This window comes from Nycticebus coucang, chromosome 12 (genome assembly GCF_027406575.1).
Source record: "Nycticebus coucang isolate mNycCou1 chromosome 12, mNycCou1.pri, whole genome shotgun sequence".
NCBI lineage: Eukaryota > Metazoa > Chordata > Mammalia > Primates > Lorisidae > Nycticebus > Nycticebus coucang.
In genome coordinates this window covers 93,771,184-93,794,120 of record NC_069791.1, presented here as the reverse complement: position 1 = coordinate 93,794,120, position 22,937 = coordinate 93,771,184, and the positions used below count along the sequence as shown (strand labels likewise).

Below are 22,937 nucleotides of genomic sequence, written 5' to 3'. Positions count from 1 at the left end.
CTGACAAGCTAGGGATGGGGAGGGAATCAGGCATAGCAAGATCCACGATCTCAAGCAGACTCGCCGAGACCGGGGCAGTGTATCTTTCTGTCTCTCCTCTTTTATTTCTGTCTTGCCTTTGTTATCAGGCAGCCTCTGGACTCATGGTGACAAGATGGCTGCCAGCAGCTCCATGCTTACATCTAGCCAGAAATCCCATAGAAAAGCCCTCTTTCCTGGTAGTTCTGACAAAAATCCAGTGCTAGTTTCAGACTCAGCTCGAGTTACTGGCCCATCTCTGAACTTATTATGGTGGCTAAGCAGATGGAACACGCCAGTTGACTCAGGCCAAGCCATGTTTCTACCTCTGGTTCTAGGGGTAGGTACAAACCCACATGAACTCAGAGATCAGGATGAGCAGCTGCCTAAAGTAAAAACAAAATGTGCTTCCCATAAAAATCAGGAAACAATGCCAAGCAGACCAGACCAAGGAATGAAGCTCTTATACATGCTACAATATTGGTGAAGATTGAAAACAAGCAAAAGAAGCAGACACAAAGGCCGTGTATTGTCTCTTCTGTTTATATGAAATACCTAGAACAGGTAAATCCATAGAAACAGAAGACAGATTATTGGCTGCCAGGGGCTGGAGGGAAAGAGAGACTCGGGGGTGACTGTTGAATGGGTACAGGGTCTCCTTTGGGGGTGACGATATTTTGAAACTAGATGCAGCTGACAGCTGTACAACGCTGCAGATGAATTAATGCCACTAAATTTTATGGTCTCTGGATTTTGCTGCAATTAAAAACATGACCACCATAATTGTGTCACCAGCCCAAAGCAGTGTCCTGCGTAAGCCACATCATTCTGCACCCCTAGCCCACATCTTGGGGTCAGGCTGACTCTGCATCTAGAAGGTTCATTTCCTCTTCCCCATGCAGCCTCTACAGCCTAGTGCAGGCCCTGCCTCCTCCATCTCCACCGCATCTAGACTTTTCAACCTTACTCTGTGCCACATTGTTTTGGAAGTTCCTTGAAGTTCGTTTAAGCTGTGCTTACAAATATCTATATGGCACTTGTTCAGTGAGACTGTGAGTTCCCAGGAGGTAGAGCCTATGATTTATGCTGTTCCACAAAGCCGGAAGTGTAGAAGGGGCTGGCCACTCATTGCTTATTCATCCATTCATCCTATGAATACTTACTAAGCAGACTGTATGCCACGTACATAGTGATGAGCAAACACAAGAACAACTCTAGCTCTCTTGGAGCTTGCAGTCTACTCAAGGAGATGGCCAGTAATCCAAGAAGCATACAAATATATCATGGTAAGCTCTTGAGTTTGCATGTGTATAAAAGTGGTCTAAGTAAAGGGCTATCTGGGGTTTCTATGAGAGTTACAATATATAATTCAAAGGAAGCCCATGAAGTGATAATATTCAGTGTGATGGTGACCATGAGGATGATGAGGATGGTCATGGTCGTGATAATGGTGGTGGGGTGGTGATGTTAGTGATGACGGTGATGACGAGGATAGTGATGATGAAGGTGCTGATAGTGTAATAATGAAAATGAGATGATGGTGATCATGGAAGAAGTCAACAGTGGAGTAAAGAACTGAAGGAATAACTTGTAGACTGCAATCTGATGGATAAATTAAAGTTAACTAGGGAAGGCTGGGGTGGGAGAGAGAGGGAGAACATTTGAGCATGTCCAAAAACCTTACCCAAAAGGCTGTTTACAATGGTGGGCACATGGATTAGAGAAGTCATTGTGAGAGCAACAAAGAGAAGCATTTATATAAGACGATTCTGTATTATATAAAGAAAAATATAGAGGCCTGAAGAAGTGTAAAAAGTCAGCAAGCTGGAAGAGTGGGAACATCCCTGGGTTGGGAGACCTCTAGATCTTAGGAAGAGAGATCACCCTTTCTTCTCCCTGACCCCCAGCAGGGTCTGGCGTGGTAGCTGGCATATGATAAGTCTGCAGTGAACACTAGTTAGTAATGGACTGGGAGTTTGGACCAGAAGATGTGGTTCTAGCTCTGTCCCCCAATACATCCATGTCACCCTCTCTGGAACCTGCCTAGCTTCAATTCCTGCATCTGCAAAATAGGAAATGCCACTTCTCCTACTGTACCTGCTTTGCAAAATTCTAAACCACATGATTATATTAATATATGTACTCACTAGAGTAGGCATTATAAACCTGAGTTGATAGGTGAAATTCAAGTGGGTCCATGACCTTGGATGGAAAAAAATGACATCTTTATTTTTAATAATCGTAGCTGAGATCCAAGTAAAGATGGATAGTGAACCACAGTCATGTTAGCAGTAACCATGACTTATTCACCAAAAGGAATCACATATTTCTATATCATGTTATAGTGGGGGCAGATAACTCTAAATGTCATTTATGCTCATTACTTCTTCAAAAATTGTAGTAGTTATGAGAGCTGCCATATCTTATTTTTTAATATGTTGATATGTATTATCGTACATTTGGTGTTTTGGAAAATATTTTATAATCCTGAATATGATATATGAATCAAGAAGCACATATATTACTCTATCATAACTTTGTTGGAAGTTTTGCTTTTTTGTTTTGACATTCTGTAACCCTGCACATATTGTATGCCTTTAAGAGCACTTTTCTGAGATGAGGGTCCATAGATTGCATTCACCAAACTGCCAAGGTATCTGTGGTGTAACAAGGTTATTTCAAAAGTTAGCAGATGACCATTGCTATCTAACTGTGCTGGGGAGTTCCCCTGTGTTCTCTAAGCTTCAGTGGCCTCATACATAAAACAAGGCTAATAATAATGCCTGCCTTAGTAGGGATATAGGAACTTGCCTCACTGTGGGGATCAAGTGAGCCCTGGCTTGGTAGCTGGGACATAGTAAGTGGTCAATAAATGCTGTTCTTGCTGTGGGTGTGTTGTTTCATTTGGACTCCAGGTGGGGTTCCCTCTTTCAGGGCACCTTTGGGCTAAGGGCTACCTTGTCTTTCCCAGGTTCATCCGGAAGCAAGGCCTGGATCGGCTCTTCCTGGAGTGCGACGCTCACATGTGGCGCCTGGGGGACCGGCGCATCCCTGAGGGCATCGCCGTGGATGGGGGCTCAGACTGGTTCCTGCTAAACCGGAAGTTTGTAGAGTATGTGACATTCTCCACAGACGATCTGGTGACTAAGATGAAACAATTCTACACCTATACCCTGCTTCCTGCTGAAGTAAGTATACGGGACCAAAGTCCCCAAGAAAGATAGGGGCTGGCTTTAGCCTTTGGAGCAAAGCAGACGCTGAATTTTTGGCAGAGCAATGCTGAGTCCACCTGTGTTGTCCTTTAAACATCCGGACGTCCTTGCTGTCATAGCAGGATACCCTGGTCCCCTTCCAGCCTGCACAGAAGCCGCGTGGAGATAGATTCACAGGGCTGCTGCCAGAAGTTAACACAGTACCTTTGTGTAAAATAGAGAAGGCAGACCTTCCTCAAGACACTTGGCCCCCACTGATCATAAAATCACATAATACACAGTATGGTGATTTTTGTCAGAACAAGACATTTTACTGCTGTTTTCCAGAGAACTCTTAGCATACCAGCAGAAACCCTCTGATAGCTACAGTGTTGATGGCGGCACCCCCTGGAGTTATGCAGTATGCACCCTGCACAACCGTACATGCTGACCCATTCAGGACACACCAACATCAACTTCTGATAGATCCTCTGTAGTCACCAATCATGGAATAACCACCTTTTCAACACTTAGCATCTCTTTTCCCATTTCAAATATTCTTCCGTCATTCCCTGACAGAAAGTAGTGTTGGTTTCAGGGGTGAGTCATATTCCAAAACTCCAGGTGATCTCAGACAGCCAGCAGTTCCACTAGGCCTACCCTAGCCCCACATTCACAGCCATTGTGGGCCAGTACTCAGGGCTCAGTGTTCCTTGTTGGCTTTTGGAAGTACAGTGGTCAGCATATAGCTGACCAGACATGCACCACATGTACTCAATGTACAGTAGGCCTAGTTCCTTCTGTTGACCAGTTTGTTACAGTCCTTACGTGGTCCCTGTATTTTAAAAGCTCTCGGGGAGACAGTCATCATTTTTCAGACCTTGGGGTGGAAAGCCCTGTTGTGTGAGGTTGCGAAGTATTCTAAAAACAGACCCACCGCCATCTGGAAATGGGTAGAGAACCAATTCAGAAGAATTGCTGCTGACGTGTCAGCAGCCTTCTTTTTAGAGCTGAGCTGGAGGATTCTAGATTCATCTCCTGACCTTCTGTTCACTTGCACCCTAATTTCTGATCCGACTTCAGAAAACTCCAGAGCCTGATCCTCTTCTGTTGAGCCTGTGATATTTCTCATGTACGGTACACTACTGTTCCTTCCCTGGCGGGGCCCCAACTCTGGATCACATGGGCTGTGTGTTTCTGCAGGCAAGATGAGATGGCATATCTCATTTGACGATTTCCTCGTGTCTCACCAGTGTCTGGGGCAGTGTCAAGCTCAAGGGAGGGCTGATGGCCCACATCATCCAGAGAGATGAGGAACATGTCACCACTGGGCCAGTTTTACTATTCCACACACATGTCAAGTAATCAGCTTTTAATCCTATTCCTGCAAAAATCACCTTTTCTCTCAATTCTGATCACCTCCTCATTCGTTATCTTGCACGGAATTTCTGTATCATTATAAAAGGACACAGGGCAATCGGTAATTGGGTGCTTTCCCCCACTGCTTAACGGGGTATATGTGCTTCTGTGGGCTTGTAGACAATTCTAGCTTAAAATTCAGGTTCATGGGAATGTCATTTAGCATCCCAAGAAGGTTAGCAGGGAGTGGTGGGTGGAGCCTCATCTTGCCCACCCACTCATGTAGAAGAGATTATTAGAGAGTCTGGCTGTTTTAATCAAGGTGCCCACCACACTGCTAATGGCCAAAGCTCTGTGAATGTCCCCTGGCCCTCCCCTGCCCCAAAACGGAAGCACAAATACCCCAGGATCTCTGTTAGACCCCACCTCTCCATTCCTGCCTGTAAACCTTTGAATGCAGGCACGTGTCTGCTGATGGCTTCTCTTAAGGAGCAGAGAGCAGTGAAATATATTCCCCTGGTCTTTGGAATTGTTGTAAGACAGTGTCGAGATAGAAATACCTGTCTTTTTCTATCTCTGATAATCTCTCCACTGCATCAATAATCATTTCTCCTCTCATCTTCTTGTCAGTCCCAACATTGTCCCTTTCTCTCCTTGGAGAGAGGTTGGCCCAGAGTCAGTCCTAGGATTAGGGAGAAACGATAGCTCTTGGTTCAAGACCATGGACAGTGGGGAGCCCCACCGCTCCCCTCCCTGTGTGGCAGTCACTATGCAGGTGGCTACGGCAAGGTGTCCTGGGCCTCGTGCAGCCTTGAATCTGGCCTCCCACACCTGGCGGGAAAAACCAAAGCATCAGCCTTTGTTAGCATGCTATCTCAGACCTGAATCCATTTGGTTTCAGAACTGGCCATTTGCAAACCTTTTGACCCCCAATATTCTAGAAAATTAATCCCCATGTTTTTCCTCTGCCCCACATGTTGAGAAACTCTGAGGGACTTTTCCTCTCTACTGAGCAGACAGAAGATGACCTGGGTGATAAAAGATGTCTTCACATCAGATTCTAGAGGCTGGAGAATGACAACTTAGGAACCACTCAGAGCAGGCGGCTTTTGAGTAGAATTAAGCCAGTCTGGACAAAGCAGCCAGCTGTACTGTGAGGCAGAACTGCCTGGCAGCTGCCCCCGTTTACACACAGAGAGGACGGAGTGCATCTCTGAGGGTGTCCCTTCCTAGTTAGGTGGTCCTCAGGACTGACCCTCCACCCCGGCCCATTTGGGGCAGGCTGGCGGAGGTCTCAGGCAGGGCCCCTCTCTGCCCTGCAGTCCTTCTTCCACACGGTCCTGGAGAACAGCCCCCACTGTGACACCATGGTGGACAACAACCTGCGTATCACCAACTGGAACCGCAAGCTGGGCTGCAAATGTCAGTACAAGCACATCGTGGACTGGTGCGGCTGCTCCCCCAACGACTTCAAGCTGCAGGACTTCCACCGCTTCCAGGTGAGTACGCTGTGCCCCGCCTGCCCCCCAGACCTCAGCCCTGCAGACATCCGAGCCCCAGTGCCCAGCCCCTGCTGATGATGATAACAACAGCGTCAACCAGAGCCAATGTTTACCGAGCACGTACTCCATGCCAGGGCTCTCCTAACCGCTTTATCTGTGTTGACTCATTAACCCCTCAACCGCCATTTAACATACATACATATATATATATATATATCATTATTATTATTATTATTATTATTCCATTTTAGGGATAGGGAAACCGAGGCAGAGGAAGGTCAAAACATTTAAAGTGTCTGTTTCCAAAGACTCATAACCAGTTCTCTGTACTTCTCTCAATCAGAATCCTCTGATTAAAAAACATATTTCTGGATACAAACCTGAGTATATCTTGGGCAGAGTTTCTCATCCTCACAGCTCCTGAGGTTGTGGCTGGGTCATTCTCTGTCCTGGGTGTGTCCTGTGCTTTGCACGATGCTCAGCAGCACCCTTACCCTCTGCCCACTGGACAACTTTAGCAACCTCCAGTTGTAACCACCAAAAATGTCTTCAGACATTGCCAATTGTCTCCTAGAGGCAAACTTGCCCCTGTTTGAGAAGGACGCATCTCCAGGGAGATCCAGGAATTTGTATTTTCAGCGTTATACTTTGGGAAATTCTCATGAGCAGCTGGGCTTGGAAACTGCTGTGTTCTGTGTACTTGAAGAGTAACAAGAGGCAGAGATATCATTACCTTCACAGCTGCCTCTGGACAGCCAGTTTACAGTTCTGGGGAGAGCAGAGGTAGGAGGGTGGGGGGTGCTCATCTGCTTGCTACGTGCCCTGAGGATGCCTCAGCCCGCTTGCTTTTCCCCACTCCTCCTCACATGCCCAGACCCCAGCTGCAGAGAGCTCAAACAGAACACTATAGAACGGTTAAACAAACCACCCCGGGGTCACTAGATGCCACTTGGAGATGGTGTGCTACTTCCCAAGCCGATGACTTGGAGGGAGGACAGGGACAACCAGTACAGCAGTGCCAGGCTGATGACCCCAGCGCCCTCACTCTTTGCATGTGGCTGAAACATCCGGGAGAGGACACTGCTGCCCAAGTGGAGCTTCCAGCCTCTTGGCCTGGCTCCTCCGGGTGTGGTCTGCAGACCAGTGATATCACCGTCACCAGAGCGCTTGTTAGAAATGCAGAATCTCTGCCCATTCCAGAACTTCTGAGTCAGAGTCAAATCCATGCCCAGGGCCCCCAGACTCTGGGATGGTACCATGTTAGATCTGCTCTGTGCCACCTGTGTGTCCGGCCCTGTGCGGGCACGGGCTTCATGGGGGTGAACATCACCTCTGTTGTGTAAGTGGGAAAACTAAGGCATGGGGGGGGGTGCAACTGTAGTGTTTCCAGTTCCAGCCTGGGTTTTTCCCACCAGGCCTCACTGCCGTCCAGATTCCATCCCTACACAGGTGCAGCACACTCAACGGTTTTCTCCTGTCATCCATATTTTCCCGAAGTTCCCTCCCAATGTCTTTAGCCACCTTAAGCGGGTGCTGCAATAAGGCCTGTTTTTGGTGGGAGATTACAGGGTTCTCCCCAAACCCTGCTAATTCCAGCATGAACTTGGATGGCATTTTACCTCCCCATTGTCCATGCCGAAAAGATTTGGTGAGCAGATGGAGAGAGGGCTGCAGAGGGATGTTTGACCTATTCGAAAGAAAAAAAAAAAAACGATCCCCACCTCTGTAGAGGACAAGTTGTTGCCCCAGTTGCAGAGGACCTTCCATCCCTGAGCCTCCACCTGCTGATTCCTGGGACCCCCATTCTCCCCAGGCGGCCCCATTTGTATTCTAGCGTGGTACATCCTGGGGACACTGTGGTCTCTGGTAAAGACTGGGTGATAGACCTCATCACATGCTTTCAGCTCTTTCTTTCACAGTAAACAATGATCAAGAATATCCCCCAACATCCAGAATCCAGAAATTGCTGCCTAGAAGGAACTTGGAGTTCTTGTGCAAAGAACTCTCAGAAAAAGAACAATAAATATAGAAACATGCCCTTTTAGACGAGCTGGCTATGGTCAGAGAATCGCAGACAGAGAAAGAAGGCTGCCCTGCCACTGAGGCCAATTCTGTGTCCCCAGACAATGAAACTCATAGGCCCCTATGTGGACAGATACCTAGTAAAACAAAGGGTCAGTTATGCTAATTATGATAATAATTACATAATATGACAGCTAACAGGGTGTGCCAGACACTATGCTAATAACGCATGTTAGTATACCCATTTTAAGGATGAGGAAGCAGAGACCCAGAGAGGTTGGATGGCTTTCCCAAAGGTACACACAGCTAGGAAGCAGCTAAGTGAGACCACTCAGGTGGTCGGACTCTTCTCAGTGAGACTGTAAAGGAACCACACTGATTTCTGTACCATAGAGAGAGAGTCTCCAGCTTTAAACAGAGAGATGATGAGATGTTTAGTTTACTCAATCAGCTCAGTCCTGGAGTAGAAAGAGCTTGCGTTTTGGAGTCATCCATTCTGGGTTCAAATCTTAAACTGCATGTGTTTATACATACAAGCTTCCCTCTCTGAGCTCAACTTTCCTCACCTGTACAATGGGCATAATAATATCCGCCTTGCTGAGTTGTTGGAAGAATTAGAAGTAATGACATAAATGCAATTCCCTGCAGATAGTGTGTGCTCAGTAGTTAATTGTTGCCATTAATCCATTGCAGTAAAAACAGCTCTGGAGCCAAATTTAGGTCAATAATAATGCTAGACCATAATAAGCTCCTCAAGGGAGAGGGCTGTGTTTTATTTGTTTTTGCAGCCCTGGACTGGGGTCAGGAAACTACAGCTCCTGGGGCCAGAGTCAGCCCACTGCCTGCTTTTGTAAATATTGGAGCATGGCCATGCCCGCTTATTTGCTATTCTGTCTTTGGCTGCTTTCATGCTACAAGAGCAGAGTTCAGTTTTAAAGCTATTTTTAATATTTTTTTCTCTGGCCCTTTATTGAAACTGTTTGTCAATCTCTGCCCTACAACACAGTATAAAACGTAGCAGATAAGAGATGCTCAGTATTTTATTTCTAACTCTTACTCCCAGCTCTGCCACTGACTTGCTGTGTATGTTTGGATAAGTCCCTTCCCTTCTCTGGACTTGTTTTTGTAAGTATTTGGTTTATATCAATGGTCTACAAATGTTGTGTTATAATCACCTGAGAAGGTGTATTTTGGAATGCATGCTCCTGAGCCTCACCTCCAGAGATGTTGACTCACTAGGTCTCAGGAAGGACCTCTGAATCCGAATTTTTAAAAGCTACCTAGGTTGCTGATACACAGCCAGCTCTGGTGTCACTTACATTATCCCCAAACCCTTAGAGAGCAAATGGATCACCTTAGTGAGCAAATATTTTAAAGCCTGTTTTTAGGCTCACTCCCAAAGATCCTGCAAGTCAGCTGAAATACCAGGGAGGCAATTGGGAGTGAAGAGGACTGTGGTGAAAGAGCCCCTTTAGCTCATGTCTAAAGGGACAGCCGCTGTTCAGCTTTGACCAGTTGTTAACTATGTAGGGATGTGGGCCTGAGGTTGCCAGATCTGTTACTGTTTAAAGGGAAGCCAGAAGAGTTTCTGTGAACTCTTTTACTTTTAAAATAGTTCCAACTACTTCCATTTTAAAACACCGGCTGGCCAACTAAAATGCATCTGCAGGCTGTCTTTGCCCTAGATTACTAGTCTGTGACCACCAGCTAAGCAATTTCTGAGATCCATCCCAGCTATAAACATCCAGGATTTAATTTACTTAACAGACATCTAAATGATGCTTACTAAGTGCCTATCATTGCTTGAAATGCTTTGCAGAGATTAACTCACTCAATCCTCTTCATACCCTCCTTATAACCCATTCTACAGATGAGGAAACTGAGAACACAGAGGTACTGTAGGTATCAGCTCTGGAACTTGGATCCAAGCAGGCTGGCTGCAGAGCCTTGCTCCTAACCACAGGGTGTGCTGTTAGGGTCCTGCATCCACTTGCTGATGCAGCTTTTTTTTTTCTTAATTTCCTACGAGCACAGCAGACAGCCCGGCCCACCTTCTTTGCCCGCAAATTCGAAGCCGTGGTGAATCAGGAAATCATTGGGCAGCTGGACTATTACCTGTACGGGAACTACCCCGCAGGCACCCCGGGCCTCCGCTCCTACTGGGAGAACATCTATGATGAGCCTGATGGCATCCACAGCCTGAGCGACGTGACGCTCACCTTGTATCACTCTTTTGCCCGCCTGGGCCTCCGCCGGGCAGAGGCATCGTTGCACACAGATGGAGAGAACAGCTGCCGGTGAGCCCACGGGGTGCGGAGGGTGGGAACCTGGAGCAGGCAGGGTGTGGAGGGCACAGAGCAGGAGGGACCTGCTTCCTTTAAAAAAAAATTGGGGCCGGCCAAGATGGCTCACAGCTATAATCCTAGCACTCTGGGAGGCTGAGGCAGGTGAATTGCTTGAGCAAGTGTGAGACCCCATATCTAAAAAGTAGCTGGGCATTGTGGCAGGCACCTATAGTCTGAGCTACTCAGAAGGCTGAGTCAAGAGAATCGCTTGAGCCCGAGTTTGAGGGTGCTGTGACGCCAGGGCAACTGAATGAGACTGTGTCTCAAAGAAAAAACATTTAAGATGCAGGGTCTCACTGTGTTGTCCAGGCTGGACTTAAATTCCTGGGCTCAAGTGATCTTCCCACCTCAGCCTCCCAAGAAGCTGGGACTGCAGGTGTTCCTCCTCTTGAGGAGCTGCAGCATCACCCCAGGCTTCTCCCTCTCTTCCTTTCCCTAAAAATCATCGATGCAGCCATCCCAGCATGCCTGGCATTTCCGGTCCAAGCCATAGCCGTTCTTTTTGCTTTACTTTGTTCTTTCTCAGCGTGCCAGACCTCATGGTTATCCATGATTTTCTTTCGGTTGTCTAAGTCTTTTTGCTGCACACGTGTACTTTGGAAGTATGCTTTATGTCACCACATTACATGGTAGTGTTAAGTGGAAGGTGACCATGGAAGTACAGAACTGCTTTTGTTCTTTTACTTTTCATGATGGAAAATGTCAAATATATACAAAATAGAACAGTGTAACCCCCGGGATCCCTCACTCAGCCCCAGCAGTTACCAGCTCCGGGCTGCTCTCATTTCATCTTCACCTCCTCCCACTTGCTGCCCCCCCTCAGATCAGCTTCAAGTACATCTCAGACGTGGTGTCATGTCAGTCACAAATATTTTAATGTGTTTCTTCTGAAAAGTAATTCCTTATTAAAACATAACCACAATGTCATTACCACACCTAAACATATAAGCCCAAACATTGTTAAAAGGCAAAGCTATTGTTTAAAGCGCTCGACTACCCCTGAGCATCACCTTGCCTCCCACTCCCTGCCCACACTTTAGGAAAGAGTGTTCCAGAAATAAGAAGAGGGGGAGGCAGGGAAAGAACTCAGCGTGATCCCCTCGCCTCCCTTTTCATTTCGTGTCTTTCCTTCTGTCCTCCCGCCACGTGCATCGCAGATGTTTACACAATTGCAGTAAGAATCGGGGATCCTGTTTTCTCCACTTGGCGTTATACTATTAGCCCCGTTTCCCTGGGTTGCTCGGCAGCTTCCGCGATGATAATGATCCTTTTTGATGCCGCCAGTGTTCCAATGAGTAGAAATTCCAGAGTTTGCTTCATCTGCCCCTCTGCTGCCGCTGTTGTCAGTAATGCGCCATTGTAAATAACGTTCTCATGAATATCTCTTTGCAGAAGACCTTTTCCCCCCATTCTCTTCTCCGATTATTTCCTTAGGATAGACTCCCAGCAGTGTGTGTGACCACTCTGCTTCCTTCTCCTTCCTCCCACCTTCCACTTTGAACAGTGAACCCACTTTTTAAAAATGTTTTGGGCCTGTCTCTCTTCACTGTGCTTTCCCCTACCTTTCTTCGCCCACATCTTCCCTTTCCACAGGAAGGGAAGGAAGAGAAGAAAGGAACTATGTTTTCCCTAAAACCCTGAAAACAGACAGGTCTCCCAGCCGTAGCCAGCTGGGTTTTTCTGCAGGGCTGGGACAATGTTTCATGACCTTCTCCCACCCCCAGCTTCTCTCCCCTTGCAGGTTCTGATTTAGTTTAAAGGGAGCCTAATGTGAGTGATGAACGCAGGACCTGCGATTCAAACTCAACTCTTATTTCGGGCCGGGCACAGTGGTTCACTGTAATCCCAGCACTCTGGGAAGCTGAGGTAGGAGCATCCCTTGAGCTCAGGAGTTTGAGACCAACCTGAGCTCCTGCAAGACCCCATCTCTACTAAAAGTAGAAAAGCTAGCCGGGATCATGGTGGCTGCCTATAGTCCCAGCTACTCGAGAGACTGAGGCAAGAGGATCGCTTGAGCCCAGGAATTTGAGGTTGTTGTGAGCTATGACACCAGGATACTCTAGCCTGGGCAACAGAGTGGGACCCTATCTAAAAATAAAACCTCAACTCGAATTCCTAGCTGTTGGCCATTAGGCAAGTCATTACCTTCTCTGAGCCTCAGTTTGCTCATCTATAAAATGAGAAGAAGAATCTTTACTTCATGAGGTGTCGTGATGTGTAAAGGAGGTAATCCTCCAAAAGTACCTTATGAGTTACGGAGCAGAATTATCCCTGCTTTAACAGTGTTTTCTATATTGAGTGTTCTGTCCATGTTCAGTCATTGTCTGTATCTTAGCTGCCATTGTTGCTCCATACAAGCTGGCAAAAGCAGCCAGCAATGAACCTGCTCTGTGAGATAGTAACTGGTGACATGAGCCACTTGTTGTTCTCACTGTCCTTTTCTTCATTCCCCACCTCCCAGCCCCCCTCTGTCACCACATAGCTGATCTGTTCCCAGTCATTAAAGGCCATCTACGGGCCACCTCCTTTGTGACAGTTTGCAAAAGCTTCCCTGATAACCCCACAAGCACCCTCCTCCAAGCTGTGTGCAGCACAGCACACCCAGGTACATAGCTGTGATACCTTGGATCAAGGTCACTGGTGAGTGTCTTTCCCAAACTCTGCTAGTTTGGGGGCAGAATTGACTCCTCAAAACCACCCCATGCAGTGCAGTGCCTGATGTTTGGAAAGCAAATGCTGTTTGAGAATAATTTTAATCACAAGGTTCCCAGAATTGTGTAAGGTAAATGATCTTACAGGAAATTCCAAGAGACACCTCCAATTTATTTAGGGTTGTTGAAATGTTCTCCTAGTTCTTATTTCGGAGTGAACCGAGCCATCTAGTTGCCTCAAGCCTAGAATCCTCTGGTTTCCGCCTCATTTTTTATTGTAATGGAACCATTGTGCCTTGCCGTGGGCAAAGCTGACGTATTTATGAGTAGAAGCCTGCAAATAAATCAGAACCAAGGACTCTTATCCCAAAAGGTAAAAGAGAATGAACCCCTACCCCTGGAGAACTTGGGGAAACAGCAAGTGAAAACTTTGAATTTCATTTTGTCTGGGTATTTTAGGCAAATTGTGCCTTTCTAGTCCACAGGATAACCTTTCTTAAAAATAACATTTATTGATTTCTTTTTTATACTATAAAATAAAACAGGTGCAGTACAGAAAGTTTTGAAATGACAGATTAACAAAACAAGAAAATAATGTTTGTCTATCATCTATCATCCAGAGTTAAGAATGTCAGTATTTTACTACAGATCCCTAAATTTTCTAGAGAAAATTCTTCTAGAATTTTCTTTTATTCAGTAAGTGTTACAGTCTACCGTATGTGTATCAGGCTCTATGTTAGGCACAAGGCATTCAGCTATGACCCAGGCAGACCAGGCTTCGAGCTCAAGGGCCTGCCATTCTAGGGTAAAGACAGACAGTACCCAAGCCACAAATAAACCAGAACAAAAGATTAATAAGGGTTAATGTTCTGCCCCAAAAGAAGATACAGTCATGTGACAGTGATGAGATAGTGGCTTAAGATTTAGCAGTCAAGGAAGAGCTCTCTGAGGCAGTAACACTTCAGCAAAATGGTCAGACAGAGCCAGACATGCAGTCATAAGAGGAGAAGAGCTTTCTCAGCAGAGAGACTGTCATGTGCAAAGGCCCTGGGGCAGAAATGAGCTTAGGGTGTTCAAGAGTCCAAAGTAAGGCCACATGTGGCTAGAAAGTGGTGGATTTGGACAGAGGAATACAAAATGAGGCTAGAGAAGGCAGGGCTTTGTACACCAAGTAAGGAGTTTGTATTTTCTTCCAAACATTAAGCAGATCAACTTATGGTATTTAAGCAGGGGACGGTGGCTGTAGCTACCTTGGGAATAGGTTACAGCAGACAAAGTGGGGTGAGGGTTGGGGGGGGCAATTATGGAAGCTCCTGCAAGGTCTAGGTAGGGAGCATTGGTGGCTTGGACCAGGGTTCTGGCAGTGCATAAGGAGAAGACAGGATGAATTAAGGTGGAGACAACAGGATTTCTTGATGAGAGGTGAGGGATGGCAAACTATTAGAGATTAACTCCTACATTCCTAGAGTACCTGATTATTACTCATTTTCTTAGTCCTTTCTGGAAATACTTTCTTCTTTTGACCCCGTGACAACAAGCTCTCCTGTGCCACCCACTTTACAGAGCACACTTTGGCAACGCATTGCTTATGTATCGCCACAGTCATGCTGTGTAACAAACAATCCCCAAATCAATGTTTGGAAACAATAAGCATTTACATAGTGCTCAAGTCACAGGTCAGCTGGGCAGTTCTTCTGGTCCAAGCTGGCCTCACTCTGGCGTTAGTGGCCAGCTGCAGGATAGGAGGGTGGCTATCTTGCTCTTGGCTGGGAATAATTGGCTGATCTAGGACAACTGGGGTGATTGTGCTCTGTTCCAAAAGCCTCATCCTCCAGCGAGGCAGCCCAGAGTGTGCTGTCGCGGTGATCACAGACGAGCACGTGAACAAATGGAAAATGCTCGAGGCTTCTTGAGGTCATGGCTCAGAATTGGCATGACCCTCCTTCCACCACTTTCTGATGGCTAAAGAAGATTCCAGAGGTGGAGAAATAGATTTTATCTCATGCGTACAAGGAAAGCTACAGAGTCACGTGGAAAGGAGTCTAGATACAGGAGACCTAGAGAATTGGGGACACTGCTGCAGGCAGCCCCAGGCTTTGCTGAGACAGTATCTTTGCTGCCCAGTACAGTAGCCACAAGCGGCTGTGTAAGCTAACTACAATGAGAGAAAATTTAGAATCCAGTTCTCAGTCACAGTGGCCACAGTGCAGGTACTTAGTAGTCACATGTGGCTAGCAGCTACTTTATTGAACAGCACAACACTTCCATCAGCACAGAAAGTTCTGTGGAACAGCCCTGCCTAGATGTGGCTGCAGTGGGAAAGTGGCAACTCATTCCAGGGCTCCCTGCTCCTACGGTCATGGTATGAGCCATGATGCCCACCAAATAATCTGAAGATAGTGCAAGCTTTTTTCCTGGATCCCCCTGCACCCCCACCCCGAGACATCCCAGTAACAAGGCAGTGATTTTAGAAGATGCCTAAACACAGGAAGGGGGCTTCCCAGACCATTATAATGGGACATGAAGACTTAGGACTCCACATGGAGGCTGGAGGGGAGGCTGCATTTAGCTGAGCAGGGACAGTGACTTGTGGACTGCTGTTATTAAGGGCCCACAAGCACCCTCTTAGTGGTGTGCAATTTACACACGCAGAAGCAGCAGCTCGTTATTTCACAAGTAGGAAGGACACGGAGCTGGGCCCCTTCAGAGCACTCCTTGGCTGTCTGCTCCTGGACCCTGCCTAGGCATCTCTGCTTAGCTTCCCTGCCCTGTTCAGCCAGCAAACTTCTGTGGATCATTTCAGAACAACAAGCTACCAAAATATGTGCATGTGTATTTATCTCAGATTAGCAATCGTTTTTAAAGGTGATGACTCATGTCGTGGTGGCAAAAGACTATCAGAGTGTGAATCAGTTAGCAGCAGAACTTCCGATAAAGTTAAGCAACAGGCTATAAAGTGCCCCTTGAAGATTCAAACAGAGAGAGATGAATGAAAAAGAATTCTGTTTAATTTTTGCTCAAGGTTGTTTAGTGCAATGTTATTTAGAGTAGCAAAAAATTAGAATGATCATCCAGTGATAGGGAACCTGCTCTGTAAAATTGACACTCTATACGAAGGAATACATCCATACGCACAGAATCACATTCTTAGAAACTTTTCCAGACGAGATAATGCTCGGGAAACGGCAACAGCAGAATGTAACCAGTATACATATTTTGATCCCAACTGTGTAATATGTATTCAAATATATGCATAGAAAATAAGGCTGAAGGGAAATCCATCAATGTGACAATGTTCACACACCATTGTCACTCCCTAGAAGCAAGCACCAGAGGACTCAATCAATATCTGTGAAGTAGCATTATTTATGGAAGAGGCATGAAAAGGAGTCATTTTATTTTCTTTGTTGTACTTTCCCATGGTCAGCTTGTTTTTCATTTATTATCTGCAAAAAAAAAAGAAAAGAAAGTTATTCCTAGTCATTGAATTATAGACACAGGGAGCAGCTTTCAGATGGGAATGGTAGGAATTTGGTAGAAAATGGGGACTATTTTAGGAACAGGCTGAGCATGGTGGGTGGAGAGCCCTGTCATGATCCTGACACCTCCAGCCCTGACCACAGCTTCTGTGTTTTCAGGTACTATTCCATGGGCCACCCCGCATCTGTGCACCTCTACTTCCTTGCTGACCACTTCCAGGGCTTCCTGGTCAAGCATCATGCTACCAATCTGGCTGTGAGCAAGCTGGAGACTCTGGAGACGTGGGTGATGCCAAAAAAAGTCTTCAAGATTGCAAGCCCACCCAGCGACTTTGGGAGGCTTCAGTTTTCCGAGGTAAGAGGCCAGAGGTTGTCCTGCTTCATCTTTTGCAATCATCTGTTCCGTAATCTGACACTTGTTGTTGGAGATGGAGGAGAAAAGGACTTGGAGAGCCCTAAAGATGCACCAAGTGTCTGGAGAAGGTTCTCCAGCCCCAACACACACCAGCGTCTTGAAAGGGGAAGGAGGAGAGAGACAGTGGAGTTGTCAACATGAGTGGACCAAACCAACCTGGAAGTTTGGATCCCAGTCAGTGACCCTTCCTAAACTTATGGTAGTAATAGACCAGTAACAAACAAATGTCCTAATGAAATAGTGGTATTAATTCCATTTTACAGATAAGAGAACTGACACTTATAAAAATTCATTAATTTTCTATATCATAGCTAGAAAGCGTAAGAGCTTAAAATTGAACCCAGGTCTCTTTGGCCACAAATCCTGTGTATAATGGTGTTTTCATCACGCCATTTTCTAACACAGGGATTATTAAAAATCACCAGATCAATCAACCATTGAAGATATAAGTGCTTAAGGAAATAGGTAGATGGATGGATGGATGAATGGGTGGATGGACAGATGGATGGATGAACAAGTGGATATAAGATGGATAAATGGATGGTTGTAGGGAAAGATAAATGGATGGATGGATGGACAAATGGGCACATGGATGGAAGGTAGATGGGTGGTTGAATGGAAGAATAGGTGGATGGACAATGGGTGGATAGATGGATGCGTAGATAGATGAAGGGAGGGATGGGCAGTTGGGTTAATGGGTAGACAGAAGGACCGATTCATGGGTCCACAGAAGGCACTTTCTCCCTCCTCAATATAGCATGAGCTTTTAGTTATTTTTCTCACTGGAGAGATGGATTTACCCAGCACCACCTTATAGCATCAGCCCTGGCTCGAGATCCCTAAGGCCTTACGTGATCTGGCCTCCATCTGCTTCTCCAGCCTTTTCCAGTACCACTCTCCACTCTGATCACACTTCTCGTGTCTTTGTCAAACATGCCACACTTGTTCCTGCCCCAAGCTCATCTCGTGCTGATCCTCCCGCCTAGAATGCTTTCCTCAAGTTATCACATAGCTGGCTAACTTTTTGTCATTCTGATCTAAATCCAAATGGTGCCCCTTCAGAGAAGCACCTCCCCTGGCCGCCCATGTGTATCTCAATAGCTATATTCCGCACCTGACCCTTCCCTATTTTATTACCTTCTCTTGGATGTTGCTACCTAAAATTATCTCATTAAGTTATCTGATCGCTACTTGATTTTCCACCAAAGAGCTGGAACAAGGCCAGGTGTGGTGGCTTACACCTGTAGTCCTAGCACTCTGGGAGGCCAAGGCAGGTAGATTTCCTGAGCTTACACGTTTGAGACTAGCCTGAGCCAGAGAAAGACCCATCTCTAAATATAGCCAGGCATTGTGGTGGGCACCTGTAATCCCAGCTACTTGGGAGGCTTAGGCAAGAGGATCGCTTGAGCCCAAGAGTTTGAGGTTGCTGTGTTCTACTGAAGGCAACAAAGTGAGACTCTGTCTCTAAAAAATAAAAAGAGAGCGAGCTAGAACTGTATCTCTGTCACTCACCCACTGCTGTATCCCCCATACAGAGAAGAGCATGCAGCATTTGTAGATGCTAAATGACAGTTTTGAATGAAAGGGAACACACTGAGGTGGCAGTGCTGGGAGAAGGGGAAGCTCGATCATGGAAGCTTGACAAGAATGTGGCCCACACAAAGCTCAGCCCCTGGTTTCTGCCTTCCTTACTTCACTATGTAGCTAGGGTGGTGATTCATCTCAGTGAGTCTGTCTGCCAGATTCAGGATGAAAGATCTGACTCCAGAATATGGAGGCTCTCCAGGGTCTGGGAGTATGGTGGGCCCTTTCTGGTCCTTCTCCAGCCCCCTGTGGCCATGCCAGGCTGACCTGTGCCCCGGTCATGGGTCCCCAGGTCAAACAGGTACTAGCAGGAGTTTCTTGTTAAGCTGCCATGTTCAATTAAGGCTCCTAGTGGATTTGTTGGATGTGAGCTGCCAAGGGAGCCTGCTCCATAAATTACTGGCACCAGGGGGCAATTAGATGCTGCCCCAGTTGGATTCTTAGCTGGGGGCCTGAACATTCAATTGACAACATTAATGTCCCATTAAAGAGATGAATGCCTGGTATCTGGGCTCTCCCTGTTTCTCAGCCTGCTGTTGGGCAACTAGGCTCTTCTTTCCATGACAAATAATGTTGGCCACTCCATGGCCAATGATTTGTGAAGGATCCCACTGTAGGTCTGCTACCCTGGGTGTGAGAGCCATCAAGATCACTGGTGGGAATAATGGCACTTGATGCAGAGAACCCTAATTTTGTATTTTGAATTCTTTCTAGTCTTAATTATTTTTAATGGCACAGCCATAAAATTGAGCAAAAAGGAAAGGGAGGAACTTCAGGGCCACTTTATAGGCTGTTGAGAATCTTCCTGGTGTCACACCATCCCCTGGCCTTGCCTGGTGCCGAGCTCATGGCAGGTGGCCAAGACTGCTGAACAGCTCAGATCAAGTTCTCCAGTCTAGGAGTCCCATGCTGTTGGCTTGGAGAACAGATACCCATCCTTTCCACAGGCGTCACTGAGTGCCTACCACATGCTAGGTGCTGGAGGGATGGTAGTGGACCTGGCAACCAGGCCCCTGTTGTCCTGGAATTGTAATTTAGAGGTGCTGCTAAGCGAGGGAGCAAATAACTGAGAACAGTTCAGCTAATGACAAGTATCATAGAGAAAACAGAACTTCATTCCTGTGATTGCTGAGGATTCAGGACGTGGATGGGGACTGTGTTTGATAGGACGATTCATTCAGAAAGCTTTTCTTAGGAAGTAACTGTAGATCTGAAACCTGTTAGAGAGCTAGCCATGGGGAGATAAGGAACATTCTCAGCCGTGAGAAGACTGTGTATCCAGAGCACCAGGAGCGAGAGGGAGAGTGGCAGAAGAAGGGTTTTGGAGCAAGTACGGGACTTGCCTGTCCTGGAAAGATGTTCAGATTGCCTTTAAGTACAGCGGAAAGCCTTTGGTGGGTTGGAAGCTGGAGAGATGTATGTTAAGCTTGAACTTGAACATGTATTTAGATCTGGATAATTGATCATTTTGCAGTGGATGGTTGTGGATTCCCGCAGTGAGATCCCTTGAGAAGAGCAGGGAGGTCACGGCGGATGTGACAATACCGGATTTTGTCCTGAGCTGCCTGCCCCCTTCATGCCTGGGGGAGGCTGTGGACCATGTCCTTGCCATCCTCAGCTTGGAAACAAGATCCAGGCTTTTTTGTCAACTGGTCCACAGTACTCCTGGCCAGATTATCTTGGTTTTATAACTCAGATTTCAGAGAAACATTGATGCCCATGTCTTTGAAGGATGCAAGGGCAATGTTATGGAAGGCCTTTCTACTGAGGCATGATCCCAAAGTAGTTTTGCAGCCATCCATCTGTTCTATTCGTGTCTGTTGGAAACCAGTGTGTGGAGGGCTTGGATGCATAGGGAAGTCCATGTACTCAGCTTCTGCTCATTCAGCATGTGTGCAAGTTCAAGGTAGATGGTAGATGGACACACAGATGACTGATAGATAGACTAGGATGTTGATAGATAGGTAGAGAGACTATCTCTAGATAGATGATAGATAAATAGAGGTATAGGTGGACAGACAAGAGACCACAGATGACGGAGCTAGATGGATAGACAAATAATAATAGATATAAAGATAGAGATTGGTTGATAGAAATAGGTAGATAATAGATAAATAGATGATTGATAGATGATAGAGAAAGATAATTCATAGGAGATAGCCGATTTTAAACGATAGACACATAGCTATATAGATGCTAGATGATGGTCACAGATATATAAATAGATGATTGATAGATGTATAAATGGTAGGGACAGATATAGCCATATCTGACAGAGATATATTGAGTACCTGCTCTGTGCTCGGCACTGTTTTAGGTACTAGAGATATGTTGACATATAAGCCAAGTGTAGTCTCTGCCCTTGGGCATGGTTGGTCTCAAACTGGGAGAGAGACATGTAAATTAAAAGATGCAGCACTTGGTGGGGGAGCTATGATGGCCAGTGCTTAGAGACGCACCTCCGTGACTCTTCTAACCCAGGAAGATGTCTGGATGATGAGATCAGGCTGGCCAGCAGGAGGCAGGGAGAGGAAGGAAGATGGTTCCAAAAGCAAGATGGGAATGAATGGACAGAAGATCCTGAGGCAGGAGGGAGCCCTGGAGGAGGTGCTGAGAGTAACCCAGCGTGGCATGGAGCCAGGAGTGGGTGGCAGGGAGCGAGATGAAGCTGGACTCAGACAGGGGTTGCCAGGACAGCTAGAGACTGGACTTCAGAACCATGAGGACCTGAGTTGTAAGTAGGAAAACAAGGATCAGGTTTCTTTAGAAAAAGCTCTTAAGACCTTGAGGCCTAACTTGAATCCTGTTCACGCATTCATTCATTTATTCATTCAATAAATAGTATCATTTATTTCCTACCGTGTTCCAGGCTCTGTGCTTGGCACCAGAGAGCCTCAGAAAGAGCTGGTCCCTGCTGACCTGCAGGGTGGTAGAAAATGGCAAGATTTCACAGGTCTGGGAGGGGCGGCAGCCGCCACAGCAGCATGGGGGTGGAAACTACTTCTACTGTCCTCAGGATGGCTTCCAGTCCCAATCATTGGTCTTGGATTTGATGCAAACTTGAAGCAGGACATGTGCCTATGAGCGTGTCCTGGTGGCTGCTGCCCCTGGTAGGTAACCGGCATTCGAGTTGTTTGTGTTGGATGAATGGGTGAGTGACAGAGTAAGGGAAGGGCAGGCAAGTGCAGCACAGTAAGTGAGAATGCAGCTTCTCGGGTCAGCCTTCTGGGTGCCCTGCTAGGTCTGCCCCTCCCTGATGACAGCTCATTAGCTCATATCCCTGAGCCTTAGTTTCCTCATCCGTAGAAGGAGGATAATACCAAACGTCTTGGTATTCGTGGAGCTGGGAGTATTGGATGGATTACTGGAGTATTGTGCCTGGCACAGTGTAAGCCCTTGGGCCATGTTAAGTGTGGAGGTCTGTGTCCTGGGAAAAGAATGGGCATAGTAACTTGTGCAAGAATGAGAAATAGATCAGCTCCTATCTGCCCTGCACGTGGGGAATCTTCTCAGAGGGTAGATATGTGTGTTCTCGTTCTCTCTCTCTCTCTCCTCCCCCCTCTCTCCCTCACACACCCACTACAGATACTGATTATGGGATAGCCACAGAAGCAGTGGTTATCTGGAGTCCACATGCCCACATACCATGTCTTCAAAACCATTAAAGTAATCCTCCTGAAAGAGATTTCAAAATTGGCTCAAATTAGAAAGCCCCATAAATTTGACTTGAAATAGCTACAAAGCTCAGTGTCGGAGATCTCTGTAGTTCATTACTTTTTTTGTCCTGTCAGTCATTATTCATTACACAAACGTTGCATGAGTGCCTACCATGTGCTAGGCACAGTTATGGACGCCAAGGACGAGCAGAGAACAAAGCAGGTAAAGCGCCTGTTCACACAGAGCTTGTGTCACAGCCTGGGGAGACAGGGAATAGGGACCTCAGAGGCAATGCTCAGATAGTGCTTATCGCCACTGGGAGGGAGAAAATAAAGCAGTGGGGGGTAACAGAGAGTGACTGAAGGGAAAGGAAAGGATCAGGGAAGGACTCTCTGAGGAGGCCTCAGAGATAAGGGGCCAGCTGTGCAAAGATGGGAAGGAAGAGGGTTCCAGGGAGGGCAGATGGTGCAGGCACCCTGGGTGGGCACGAGCCTGCCTTGCTGCAGGGCTGAACAAGGCAAGCCTGGAGGAAGACGGGCTGGCTCAGATGCTGGGCGCAGTAGGCAGCTCTTGGAGGAGGGTGAGCAGGACATTCTACAAGGTCTCCTGGCTACAGGGCAGAGAATAAACTGCAGGCACAGAAGCGGAAGGAAGAAAAGTTTCCTGCAGGTCACAGCCACACACACCCCGCTGGCCCGTAGGAAGGAGGGCTCA

The 22,937-nt window shown here is 46.7% G+C and overlaps 1 protein-coding gene across 3 annotated transcripts in view; it reads left to right on the top strand.

Annotated features, from left to right (window-relative positions):
• Positions 1-22,937, top strand: part of XYLT1 (xylosyltransferase 1) — a 310,350-nt gene that overhangs the window by 273,868 nt on the left and 13,545 nt on the right. For all 3 annotated transcript variants that reach the window (XM_053554852.1, XM_053554854.1, XM_053554853.1), the window contains 4 exons: positions 2,990-3,206; positions 5,891-6,067; positions 10,127-10,389; positions 16,727-16,922. In XM_053554852.1, the coding sequence (XP_053410827.1) occupies positions 2,990-3,206; positions 5,891-6,067; positions 10,127-10,389; positions 16,727-16,922 (853 nt within the window). The remainder of the gene's footprint in view (positions 1-2,989; positions 3,207-5,890; positions 6,068-10,126; positions 10,390-16,726; positions 16,923-22,937) is intronic.